Source organism: Heteronotia binoei, chromosome 15, assembly GCF_032191835.1.
Source record: "Heteronotia binoei isolate CCM8104 ecotype False Entrance Well chromosome 15, APGP_CSIRO_Hbin_v1, whole genome shotgun sequence".
Classification (NCBI taxonomy): domain Eukaryota; kingdom Metazoa; phylum Chordata; class Lepidosauria; order Squamata; family Gekkonidae; genus Heteronotia; species Heteronotia binoei.
In genome coordinates, this window is record NC_083237.1 from 8,328,573 (window position 1) to 8,341,151 (window position 12,579).

Genomic DNA, 12,579 nt, shown 5'->3' on the forward strand with positions numbered 1-12,579 from the left:
CTGCCTATTACTCTGCTTCATCTGTGCCTTGCTTTTTATTGGGCAACCTAAGAAAGTGACCTGCTTCCTCCGTCAATCTGCTTTTGGCATCATCTTCTCAGTGGCTGTGTCTTGTGTTTTGGCCAAAACCATCACTGTGGTGGTAGCTTTCATGGCTACCAAACCAGGGTCCAGGATGAGAAAATGGATGGGGAAAAGGCTGACCAACTCAGTCATCCTTTCAAGCTCTCTTATTCAAGCCAGCATTTGCACAATTTGGCTAGGAATGTCTCCCCCTTTTCCAGATTTAGACATGTATTCAATGGATGGAGAGATTGTAGCAGAGTGTAATGAAGGATCTGTCATAATGCTGTATGTTGTCCTGGGTTACTTGGGACTTTTGTCCATCATCAGCTTGACTGTGGCTTTTCTAGCTCGAAAGTTGCCAGACAGTTTTAATGAAGCCAGATTTATCACTTTCAGTATGCTGATATTTTGCAGTGTTTGGGTGACTTTTGTTCCAACATATCTCAGCACCAAAGGAAAATACATGGTGGCTGTGGAGATCTTCTCTATCTTGGCCTCCAGTGCTGGGTTACTATGTTGTATATTTGTCCCTAAATGTTACATTATTATATTGAGACCAGAGCTAAATGCAAGGGGAAAGTTAAGGCTAAGGGAACAATCCTAAATACTCTTTATGTTCAACTTCCCAACATTTGTTGACCACTACTGGCCTCAGGGACATCTGTCTTGCCTTGACCAGGGCTGAGGCCTTTTCTGCCCTGACCCCAGCCTGGTGGAATCAGCTCCCAGTAGAGATCCGGGCCCTATCTGAATTGCTATCTTTTTGTAGAGCTTGTAAGATGGAGCTGTTCCACCAGGCCTTTTGTTGAGGCAGCAGGTGTCCTTGATACAACTAAACTGTCCTCCTTTGCTGTGCTGTTGTGCTTTTGTGCTGCTGTAAGTTGTTGTAACATAGGGTTGCCAAGTCCCTCAAGCCTCCAGTGGGGGGACTCTCTTCATGTGCGCGAAGCGTGAGTGGCATGATGACATCACCTGGAAGTGATGTCATTGTGCCAGCAACAATCCATGGCAGCCACTCTAGGTGTTTCCAGGAATACTCTATGGTTTTCCTGGATGCTCTAGGCATTCGGGAGGGAAAAACTCTATGGTACCTATTGTATCATAGAGTTTTCTTTCCCAAATGGCTAGAGCATCTGGGAAAACCATAGAGTTTTCCCTGAAACGCCTATAGGGGCTGTCGCTCAACGTCACTGGTGCGATGACGTCACTTCCGGGTGATGTCATCGTGCCGGCGATGTTGAGGCAGGTTTGCCCCAGTGGCCCAATGTGGGCTAGTAGGTTGGGAACCTCCTGGGAGCTTGGTAGCCCTATTATAACACCTTTCTGGCCTATTACTGGGTCACCTCCCACTGGAATTTCAGTGCGGCTGTTGACTAATTTATAATCCATGGTTTTAACTATTTATTTTTAAATTGTTTTAATGGTTTTAAATGTTTTACTCTGTCTTGAGCCCCATTTTTGGTTAAGGGTGGCATATAAATTAACCAAAGAAATAAATAAACTCAGAAGTAGGTCATATTGTATTCAATTATAACTATATGACAAGTACAACTGTACGATTAGTCCAAGATGGGTAGCTGTGTTAGTCTAATTGTAGCAGCAGAAAAGAGTAAGGGTCCAGCAGCACCTTAAAGACCAACAAAATTTGTGGTAGGGGTCATGACATTTTTAATGTCGGTCGACCATCAGTTGCTGACTTGCCGCCTCGCCGACGCGGGGATTCAGGGGCTGGCCTTGCAGTGGCTTTCCTCTTTCCTTGAAGGTCGGGGACAAAGGGTCGCGATTGGGGGGGGGACTATCCCAGAGGCGTTCACTTAACTGTGGGGTGCCCCAGGGAGCGGTTCTCTCCCCGATGTTATTTAACATCTATATGCGACCTCTTGCCCAGATTGCCCGAAGGTATGGGCTGGGGTGCCACCAGTATGCTGATGACACCCAGCTCTATCTACTTATGGATGGCCGACCGGTCTGCGCCCCAGATAATCTAGATCAGGCATTACAGGCCGTGGCTGAGTGGCTCAGACTGAGTGGACTGACACTGAATCCTGCGAAGACAGAGGTCCTTTGTTTGGGCCGTCAGGGGCCGGGGGGGGGGGAATCCCCCTGCCAGCTTTTGGCGGTGTTCTGCTGAGGCCAGCGGACAGGGTCAAAAGCTTGGGGGTGCTACTGGAGCCGTCCCTAAATATGGAGGCTCAGATAGCGACCACTGCCAAGTCCGCGTTTTTTCATCTTAGACGGGCAAGGCAGTTGGCCCCCTTCCTGGACCCCAACGACCTAGCAACAGTGATCCATGCTACGGTCACCTCGAGGTTGGATTACTGCAATGCCCTCTACATGGGGCTGCCCCTGTGCCGGACCCGGAAATTGCAGCTGGTGCAGAATGCTGCGGCCCGGCTGTTATTGGGCCTCCCAAGATGGGAGCACATCTGGTCGGGTCTTCGGGCTCTGCACTAGCTTCCAATAATATACCGAGTCCGGTACAAGGTGCTGGTCATTACCTTTAAAGCCCTATATGGTCTGGGACCTGCCTACCTGAGGGACCGTCTCTCCCCACACGTTCCCCAGAGAGTACTGAGGTCTGGGACTCAAAATCTTCTCACCATCCCCGGGCCCAAGGAAGTGCGTCTCAAAACAACTAGAGACAGGGCCTTTTCCACAATGGCCCCTATATGGTGGAACCAGCTACCGGAAGAGGTGAGGGCCCTGCGGGATCTTACTCAGTTCCGCAGGGCCTGTAAGACGACCCTCTTCCGGTTAGCCTACGCCTGACTGGACAAATGTAGCTTTCTAGATTTTTGTGATTATACTGTATAGCTTCAATGTAAAATTTTAAGGTTTTTAGGTTTTTAAATGCTTGATTTTAAATGTAATAACTTTGTTCCGATTTTATTGTTTTATTGTTTGTTGTAAGCCGCCCTGAGCCACTTGTGGGAAGGGTGGGATATAAGTTACGGAATAAATAAATAAATAAAATAAAAAATCTGGGGTTTGTGTCCCTGTCTTGACTCTAATTGGCCCTTCCTGGCAACTATTCCCCACCCTCTCTCTTCCTTTACGTAATGGTTGAGGGAATGCTGCTTCACTGTATCTGAAGAAGTGCACTTGCACATGAAAGCTTATACCTTGAATAAAACTGTTGGTTTTAAAGGTGCCACTGGACTCAAATGAGAGCCAGTTTGGTGTAGTGGTTAAATGAGCGGACTCTTATCTGGGAGAACCGGGTTTGATTCCCCACTCCTCCACTTGTACCTGCTGGAATGGCCTTGGGTCAACCATAGCTATCGCAGGAGTTGTCCATGAAAGGGCAGCTGCTGTGAGAGCCCTCTCAGCCCCACCCACCACACAGGGTGTCTGTTGTGGGGAGAAAATATATAGGCGTTTGTGAGCCACTCTGAGATTCTGAGATTCAGAGTGGAGGGTGGGATATAAATCCAATATCTTCATCATCTTCAAATTTTGTTTCCTGCTAAGATTTCTTTTTCTGAGAGCCAGTTTCAGAGGGCATATCTATGTCATGGCTTTCAACTAGGGTTGCCAAGTTTGACTCAAGAAATATCTGGGGACTTCAGTGGTGGAGTCAGGAGCAAGGCTGTGACAAGTACAATTGAACTCCAAGGGGTTTTTTAACCATAACATTTAAAGGGACTGCACTCTTTTTTAAATGCCTTCCCTCCATTGGAAATAATGAGGGATAGGGGCACCTTCTTTTGGGCCTCATAGAATTGGACCTCATGATCTAAACCTTTTGAATCTTGAGGATTTCTTTTTAGGAGAGGCACCAGTGGAAAATTTTGTGCCTCTACCTCAAAAAACAACCCTTCCAGAGCCTCAGATAGCCATGGATTGATTCTCCATTATGCCCTATGGAGACTGGTCTCTATATGGTATAATGGAGTTCCCAGCAGACATTCCACCACCCCACTTTCTGATAACCCTGAAGTGGGGGGAGGGCCTCCAAACCAGGGGGTCCCCTGTCCCCAACTAGGGATTGGCAACACTACTTTCAACTGGTTTTACTATAATTTCTCCCAAACAAAGATATCTTGGAAAAGGTGATGGTGACTTCGGATTTAGTTAGGACTAGATGAATTGCAAAAGGCCTTTGCCACACATTCAACAGGAGATTTGCAATGCCATTTAGAAAAAAAAAAATCATTCTTTAATCTTCTTGTGGATGAGGGGAGAAGATCGCCAATAGTACCATTGCCTTTTCTGATCCACAAATGTATGGGTCTGCTTTCACCACAGGGCCTCGTCAGTTGCGTCGTCTGGCCAGACGGAACCCACCTCCCACCTGCTATGCTTCTAAGAAGTAGAAGAAAAGAAAAGTCATTTGCTAACAGTGATACTATTCAGTGTGAAACTTTTACACAGGCAATTAATTCCCCCTGTGATTATCTAAATCATTGTAATTTATCCTTTGTGCCAGAACTCTATCGACCTTCCAAAAGTTACTAGAAAAATAACCAATAAACATACCAGAAAGTAGTTATAAGAAACCCTTTCATATGCCTTTCGAAGCTGACATTGGGAGTAAGACATAGGCAGGGCCCGCTCCGATTATATCTTTTACAAGTCTCCCTTAACTTGAATAATTCTGGCCTTGGATTGCACTAGATTATCATCATTTAAGGCTTTTCTTAACCTTGCTGAGGTTAAAGAAAAGGGTGTTGTTATTCTCCCTTAGGAGTATCTTGGGAGAGTTCATTGCTGCCTCTTCCAGCTTGTTTACACCTCACCAGTGCAGTCATGGGGATGTAGAAGGGCACAGGAGCAACTGTGTCAGGAGACCCACTTTCTTATCAGATGGTGGTGTTAATTGTGTTGCTGCTTCTTCTGCCTCCCATGGCATGCAAGGGAACTGTTCAGAAGTGCCCCACAAATGATGTCCTCCCTCTACCACATGAGTGGTATCAGCCCGGTGACTTCATCATTGGAGGGATTACTTCTCAAATCCTTTATATGTTCCACAAATACTCCTTTGAGGAACACCCTTCTCAGAAGCTGTTTGATACCCCTGTGTAAGTTATGCTTTTCATTATCGTTCTCCCCATGTTATGTGAAGTTGGAAACCTAAGTCATCTGAATCTAGAGATAAGATCCTCAAAGAACATGAATATATGGTGCATTGTGAGAGCCAGTTGTATGTAGAGGTTAAGTGTGTGGACTCATATCTGGGAGAACCAGGTTTATTCCCCACTCCTCCACTTGCAGCTGCTGGAATGGCCTTGGGTCACCCATAGCTCTGGCAGAGGTTGTCCTTGAAAGGGCAGCTGCTGTGAGAGTCCTCTCAGCCCCACCAACCTCACAGGGTGTCTGTTGTGGGGGAGGAAGATAAAGGAGATTGCGAGCCGCTCTGAGACTCTGAGATTTGGGGTGGAGGGTGGAATATAAATACAATATCTTCTTCTATTTCCATAACTACACATTTAATACGGAACATTTGCAAGGTGTGCTTGAAAGCTTTCACAGCACTTCTCACAATTGCAATCCTTACAAACACTATGTATGGTGGGGAGAAAAGCGCAGTTGTCCCTATATTGTAGATGATGGGAGGGAATAGGAGGAAATGTTGGGGGGGACGGTTGTCTAAGACTACATAGTATAGGTTAAGGCTTTATGGAGTACTTTTCCACTGCCAAATGTACTCTTGTTCTCCTCTGTATCGGTATCTTTCATTGATCACCACTGTAAATCCTCTTCTTAGCCATTGCAAGCTTCCCCTCCTTCTTTCTAAAAATGATGCAATATGGTAATGCTCAGATGAGTCAATTTTAGATTAGGTTACTTTATTTTAAGCTAGAGTGGATCAGCACTATGGTAAAGTAACACCTGTGCATTGTAGAATTGCCTTGTGAAGGAGTATGCACCTTTCTCTGCAGTGTGGTGCCCAAGTTCTACCAGCACATGCTGTCCTTGGCATTCGCCATAAACGAGATCAATGAGAATCCCATGATCTTGCCCAACGTCACACTGGGGTTCCATGTCTGTGACAGCTACTATGATGCAAAGATGACCTATCGGACCACTCTGGAGCTGCTCTTCAAATTACACAGATTTGTCCCCAACTACAAATGTGACAAAGAGAAAAACCTCATAGCAATCATTGGGGGACTAGGCTCTGATATCTCCTTCCACATGGCAGATATCTTACACCTTTACAAAATCCCACAGGTAGGATCTCTGCATAGGGTGTGTGGATTTTTTACCAATCTTACATGTTATTCACTCTTCTTTTGTCTTTCCGAGAGTGATTCTATGATTTAGATAGGGAAACCTACCACAGATCAAAGAACAAAAGCTTCGGAGCTTCTGAGAAGCAGAAAGAACAGGATGCACTGGGTATATTTAGCTATTTTTGAGTTCAACAGCATTTCAAAGACCAACAAAATTTCAAGGTATGAATTTCTGAGAATCCAAAGTCCTTTCATTGAAGCTTCTTTGATCCCTGAAAGCTTGTACACTTGAAAACTTGTTTGGCCTTCAAGAAGCTACTGATCTTGAGTATAACTCTTCTACGACAGATGAACATAGCTCTCCACCTAAAACTATCTTCTTGGGAAAGTTCACACACTTTTAGTAGATGACTGTTTCCTAGAGCTTTTACTATGTTAAGACACTTCAGCAGGAGTAGCCCTGGACTTTCATACTCTCTGAAACAGCAAGCTGAAATCATTTTTTTTATTCATTCTGTGAATGGGGACAGTATATTCTCCCTCTCTCTAAAAAAAATAAAATTATCCTCATTTTTTTTCCAGTTTACATATGGTTCATTTGCTTCAGAAGATGGTAATACACGACAGTCCCCATCCTTTTACCGCATGGTCCCCAATGAAGCCCAACAGTATGTTGGAATTATCCATTTATTGAAGCATTTTGGATGGATGTGGATTGGGCTATATGTTGTGGATGATGAGAGTGGAGAACATTTCTTGCAGGTCCTGGAGCCACTGTTTGCCCAGCATGGACTGTGCTCTGCATTTGTACAAAGAATTCCAAGACAAACCTATTTGACAGACTTTTTTGAAATCAACGAGATGGTCATCAATATCTATCGACCTTATACAGATGCTAAAGTCAATACGTATGTCCTCCATGGAGAAACTTTCTCCATTTCATGGCTGAGCTACTTTATGCTTCTTGGAGCTCCTGGACACAAAGAAAATGCATCTGATGGAAAGCTATGGATTATGACGGCCCAGATTGATTTTGCTTTGACAAGCCTTCAATCGGTCTCGGATCTGCAGATGTTTCAAGGTGCCATTTTCTTTACGATTCATTCCACTGAGCTTCAAGGGTATCAAAATTTCCTTCAGCTGATCAAGCCTTGCTGGACTGAAAGAGATCATTTCCTCAAGAGCTTCTGGGAGCAAGCATTCAACTGTTTTTATCCAAATTGCAGCCTGCCAATAAAAGTTGATGGGACATGTACTGGGGAGGAGAGGTTGGAGAATCTTCCAGGGCCTCTTTTTGAAATGCGCATGACTGGCCACAGCTATAGTATCTATAATGCTGTCTATACTGTGGCACATGCTTTACATGGCATGTACTCCTCCAGATACAATCACAGAACATTGGTGGGTGGCAAAAAAGACAACCTTCAAGACCTGCACCCTTGGAAGGTATTGCCTCTATAATGAATCAACTTTTTGTCAGTGAACAGCTTCCCCTTCCATTAATCAGTTGCTCTACTGACAAACTTGTGTGGGTTTACATTTTTTTCCTATACCTGGAACCTACAAAAGCATAAACTGTGCAATTTCAGTGATTTACAACTGCAACAAACTAAACCAAAACTGCTTTACCAAATTAGGTCTAGATGAAACTGCTTAGTTATAGCGTGGTATGTGTGAATAGGTTAATGTTTGTGGAAAGAATCTATTGCTACCTGTCCCCCCCTCCCCATTCAGCATACTGTTTCCCCCAAAATTGTTCCTGAAAGATTGGGGTCTGCTTGGAACAAGGTGGGATACAACATAGAAGGTGACTTCCCTCTTTTACAAATGGACTAAGTTTGCATAAAAGAATACATGTGGGATTTATGCCAATTACTCTTTCTCACTGCAGTCCCTTGCACAATGTTCTGTCATGTGCTTACACTCAGGAGTAGCTTGTGGAAGATTCAAGGACTGTCAGAGGTCAGCAAAGGCATAAAAGTTCTGTTCTGCAACAATATCATGCAATAACATGATTACCTCAAATGTCAAAAGGAGTGCGGGGTCTATCAAAAAATTCTACTGGGGCAAAGGGGGTAAATGCATAATTGCGGCCCTTAGATTGTTTAAGGCTAAATCCCTCTGCCAGCTAACATTTGTTGTCCCAATCAACACCACTACAAATTACAAAAAACTGGAGAGTGTTTAATCAAAATTTTTAAGAACAGTTCTCCAGGTACCCAAGGGCATTCTGAATGCATTAATTAGGATAGAAACTGGCATGATTATAGTAGAAGCAAGGCTTTGGATTTTTGCCATCCAGTTCTGATTGAAACGTATGTTTTTTCCTAAGGGCTTGATCAGTTTAATTCTGCAAGATACCTTTGTCCCAAGATGGATTAGGGACATAGAGGACAGAATTCATTATTATGGCCTTTCAAAATAATATCTCAGTTCTCTCATTTATGATAATGCTAGGAAAATAGAGAAACAGAGAATATTGGACGTTGTCTGACAAAATGACCTCAATAGCGCAACCAAATGGCGAGTTCTGACAGAACCAATCAACAGGGTAACCCCGATGCCCTACCTATACCGCTTAACAAATAATGAATATAGGAGAACATTTACTCTTATGAGGTGGGACGTTCTCCCTTCAATGGTGGCGGAAGGGAGATACAAAAAGGTGCCATTCCAAGAATGATAATGTCCCTGCTCCAATGATGGTATCGAATCTCTAGTCCATGTCATATTTGACTGTGAGGCTTATAATGATCATCTAGAAGTACTTCCATTTTCCACGGCATACCTTTTACCAGTAGCCAAAAATTGCAACTCCTTAAGAATCTTCTTAGTGATAAGAACCCTGAGGTTACATACAAATTAGTGAAATTTGGCTGGCTTGCCACAAGAATAAGGAAAACTCTAATAATTCAGTCAGCAAATGAGTAAACACCTTTGCCGATCTGTTTGCTGTAACTGCCATGTTCTGTTATATTTGTAGTTTTACAACAGTATTTTATGCCTTTTTATGTATGATTTTATAGCCAATCAGTTTTAATTTTGTATGATTTTACTGTTTTAGATGGTGGCTTAGGCTGTGAATAAACAATTTATATATTTAGGGAAGAAACAAAGAGGCTAGACAGGGTTATTAGTTTATCCTTGGTTTTAACACTAATTTTACATCTTCAGTGTCTTAAAGTCTGTATTCGTATTTTATGTATATTTTAGGTGGTATCATATTTATACCACCTTTTATTGGTTATGGACCTTTATGAATTGTTTGTTGGTCTATGACCGTTATAAATAAATAAAAATATCATGCTCTAGTTCACTGACTCCAAGACACTCTCAAAGTGATGTTTGTAAAATTCAAGTCTGTGCGCAAAGGTTCTTAATATATTGTGAGTCTCTTGTTTTTATTTACTAGCTCCACTCATCTCTTCAAGATGTTGCATTTAACAACTCGGCTGGAGGAACTGTGTCTTTTAATGTAAACAAAGAAATGAGAGCTGACTTTGATATCATGAATCTGGTGACATTTCCAAACAACTCCATCTTAAGAATGAAAGTTGGAAGACTTTATAACAGTGTTCTGGAAGGCCAAGAATTCAGCATTGATGAGGATATGATTGTGTGGCCCAGACGTTTTAACCAGGTGTGTTTTTTGTAGGCCCCAAGTGTCGATGTCCACTCCATTCTTCAGATGGGCTATTCCACAGCCAGAATTGTCCCGCTCATCACAGTGGTTGCCCATACAACTTTTCTAATCTTTTGCAAATTTGGCACATAACACAACATTTTCCATCCAATCTCAACACGGTTTTCAGCCAAATAATAGAATGGACCTATGTCCTATCTTTCCTTGGAAGACATGAGCATTTTTTTACATCACTTTTTGACATAAATTCATGATGCTTTTTTCTTTATGGAGTGCCTGATAGCCAACTATTTCTCCTACTTTAAAAAACCTCTTGTGTTTGCCCACAGGTGCTGCCGGTTTCTCTGTGCAGTGGTTCCTGTCACCTTGGTTTCCAGAAACAAAAGCTAGAAGGGAAGCCATTTTGCTGCTATGATTGTGTTCGATGCCCAGAAGGGAAGATTTCAAACCAGAAGGGTAGGTGACAGGAGTCCTTCATATGACATTAATTCTGACAGCTATAAACCAAGCAGGGTTCAACAGGATTTATGAGTAAGCACTTGGTGAACTGGAGAATTTGACCACATTTCTCTATAGAACAGTAAATAGTTAACTCTGAGGATGAGGCTAATCTTCTGCATAATGCTATCCAATAGAATCAATTAAAACATTAAGTTGTGAATCACCAAGTGATGTATATGATGATTTGAATAACCATTCACTAGTGGACAACAAATCTTGGAATTAAAAAATATTTAATGACCCACAGAACAACTACACAGCCATACAAACAGACAGGGAGGACTGTGGCTCAGCGAAAGAGCCTCTGCATTGCATGTAGGCTATATCTGACATCAAGGTCAGTAGTGATGTACAGCTGTCAGCACCATGTGCAGAACTATGGTGTATAGAGATATTATGGTGCTGCAAATCTTTGGAAAACTTCATATGGAACGTTGGAGTAACATGTATCATGCAAAGAGTAGTATGTGCCAGGTTATATTTCCTTTTTTTGAGATGAAAATCAAGGAGAGAGATTTTCATGGTGCTCTTGCAATGAAGGTAGCTGTGAAAAACTAGTCTTAGCTTGCATATAAATTGACACTGAAATGAGACATCTAATCTTTTCCAGACATGGATGACTGTATCAAATGTCCAGAGGATCAGTTTCCAAGTGAGGACAAAAGCCAGTGCATTCCCAAGACAATCAGCTTCCTCACTTATGAAGAACCTCTAGGGATATGTTTAGCTTCGCTTGCTGTTTCTTTTTTCCTGACCACAGCCATAGTGCTAGGAACTTTCATTAAGCACAAAGATACCCCCATTGTTAAAGCAAACAACCGGGATGTTACCTCTGCTCTCCTGATCTCCCTCTTGCTCTGCTTCCTCTGTTCTTTGCTGTTTATTGGGCGACCTAGGAAAGTGTCTTGTTTCCTCCGACAATCTGCTTTTGGCATCATCTTCTCAGTGGCTGTTTCTTGTGTCTTGGCCAAAACCATCACTGTGGTGGTAGCATTCATGGCCACCAACCCAGGGTCTAGCATGAGGAAATGGGTGGGGAGAAGACTGGCCAACTCCATTATTCTTTCCTGCTCATTTACTCAAATAAGCATTTGTATAGCATGGCTTGGAACTTCTCCTCCTTTCCCAGATTATGATAGACACTCATTGACTAAAGAAATCATAGTAGAATGTAATGAAGGATCTGTTATTATGTTCTATACTGTCCTGGGCTACATGGGACTTCTGTCGACCATAAGCTTGACTGTGGCTTTCCTTGCTCGAAAACTTCCAGACAGCTTTAATGAAGCCAAGTTCATCACCTTCAGTATGTTTATATTTTGCAGTGTTTGGCTGTCTTTTGTTCCAACCTACCTCAGCACCAAAGGGAAGTACATGGCTGCTGTGGAGATCTTCTCTATCTTGGCCTCCAGTGCTGGGTTACTGGCTTGTATCTTTTCCCCTAAATGCTACATTATTCTTCTAAGGCCAGAATTAAACAAGAGGGAGCAGCTAATTAAAAGGAAGAATTAAACAATCTAATTGCCTTATTCTATGAATTTCTCCTGTGGAACAGAAAGACCAGATCTTATGTATTGTTACAATCATATGGTGGCAGTTTTGGCCTATTAACCAATGTCAAAATCTTCTTCACCTGTCAAAACAATGAGTATGTCAACTTTCTCTACATTCCTGATTATCTGGAGCTTCAGCCATACTTGTCACCCAGCAGGTTTCCACTACTGTTGTGATAGAAAACATCAGAATGCCAGAAAGAGCATTTTATTGTGGTGGCGGTCACCCTGATGAACACTCACATAAACAGATGAAGCTGCCTTATACTGAGTCAGGCCACTGGTCCATCAAGATCAGTATTGTCTACTCAGATTGACAGCATCTATCCAGTTTCTCAGGTAGAGGTCTTTCACATCACTATCACCTAATCCTTCTTTACTAGAGATACCAGGGATTGAACCTGGGACCTTCTGTAAACCAAGCAGAAACTCTACTAAAGAGCCACAGCCTATTCTCAGCTCTTCAGGCTTGGCAGCTTCTGGCCCAGATTCCACCAGTTTAACTTGGAAGAGGATATATGGAGAACAGATAGAATCAGTTTTGATGAAAGCACATGTCCTACAGACACTCAAAGCATATTGATATTCTGGATGTATAAAGAATTGTTGGTCTCTCAGCCATAAGAACTGGCTTTGAGGC

At 42.8% G+C, this 12,579-nt stretch overlaps 1 protein-coding gene across 1 annotated transcript; it reads left to right on the plus strand.

Annotated features, from left to right (window-relative positions):
• The first annotated feature begins 1,264 nt into the window (after positions 1–1,264).
• Positions 1,265–11,898, plus strand: LOC132584625 (vomeronasal type-2 receptor 26-like). The gene is made up of 6 exons (XM_060256526.1): positions 1,265–1,332; positions 5,949–6,240; positions 6,825–7,688; positions 9,655–9,882; positions 10,215–10,341; positions 10,997–11,898. Exons 1-6 carry the CDS (start codon positions 1,265–1,267, stop codon positions 11,896–11,898), a joined length of 2,481 nt encoding a protein of 826 aa, XP_060112509.1.
• Positions 11,899–12,579: the final 681 nt, after the last annotated feature.

Coding starts and splice junctions, on each gene's coding strand:
- LOC132584625 (XM_060256526.1), top strand. CDS start 1,265: ATGACGTCACTTCCGGGTGATGTCATCGTGCCGGCGATGTTGAGGCAG. Junction 1,333..5,948: donor GTTTGCCCCAGTGGCCCAAT/GTGGGCTAGTAG, acceptor CTTTCTCTGCAG/TGTGGTGCCCAAGTTCTACC. Junction 10,342..10,996: donor GAAGATTTCAAACCAGAAGG/GTAGGTGACAGG, acceptor AATCTTTTCCAG/ACATGGATGACTGTATCAAA.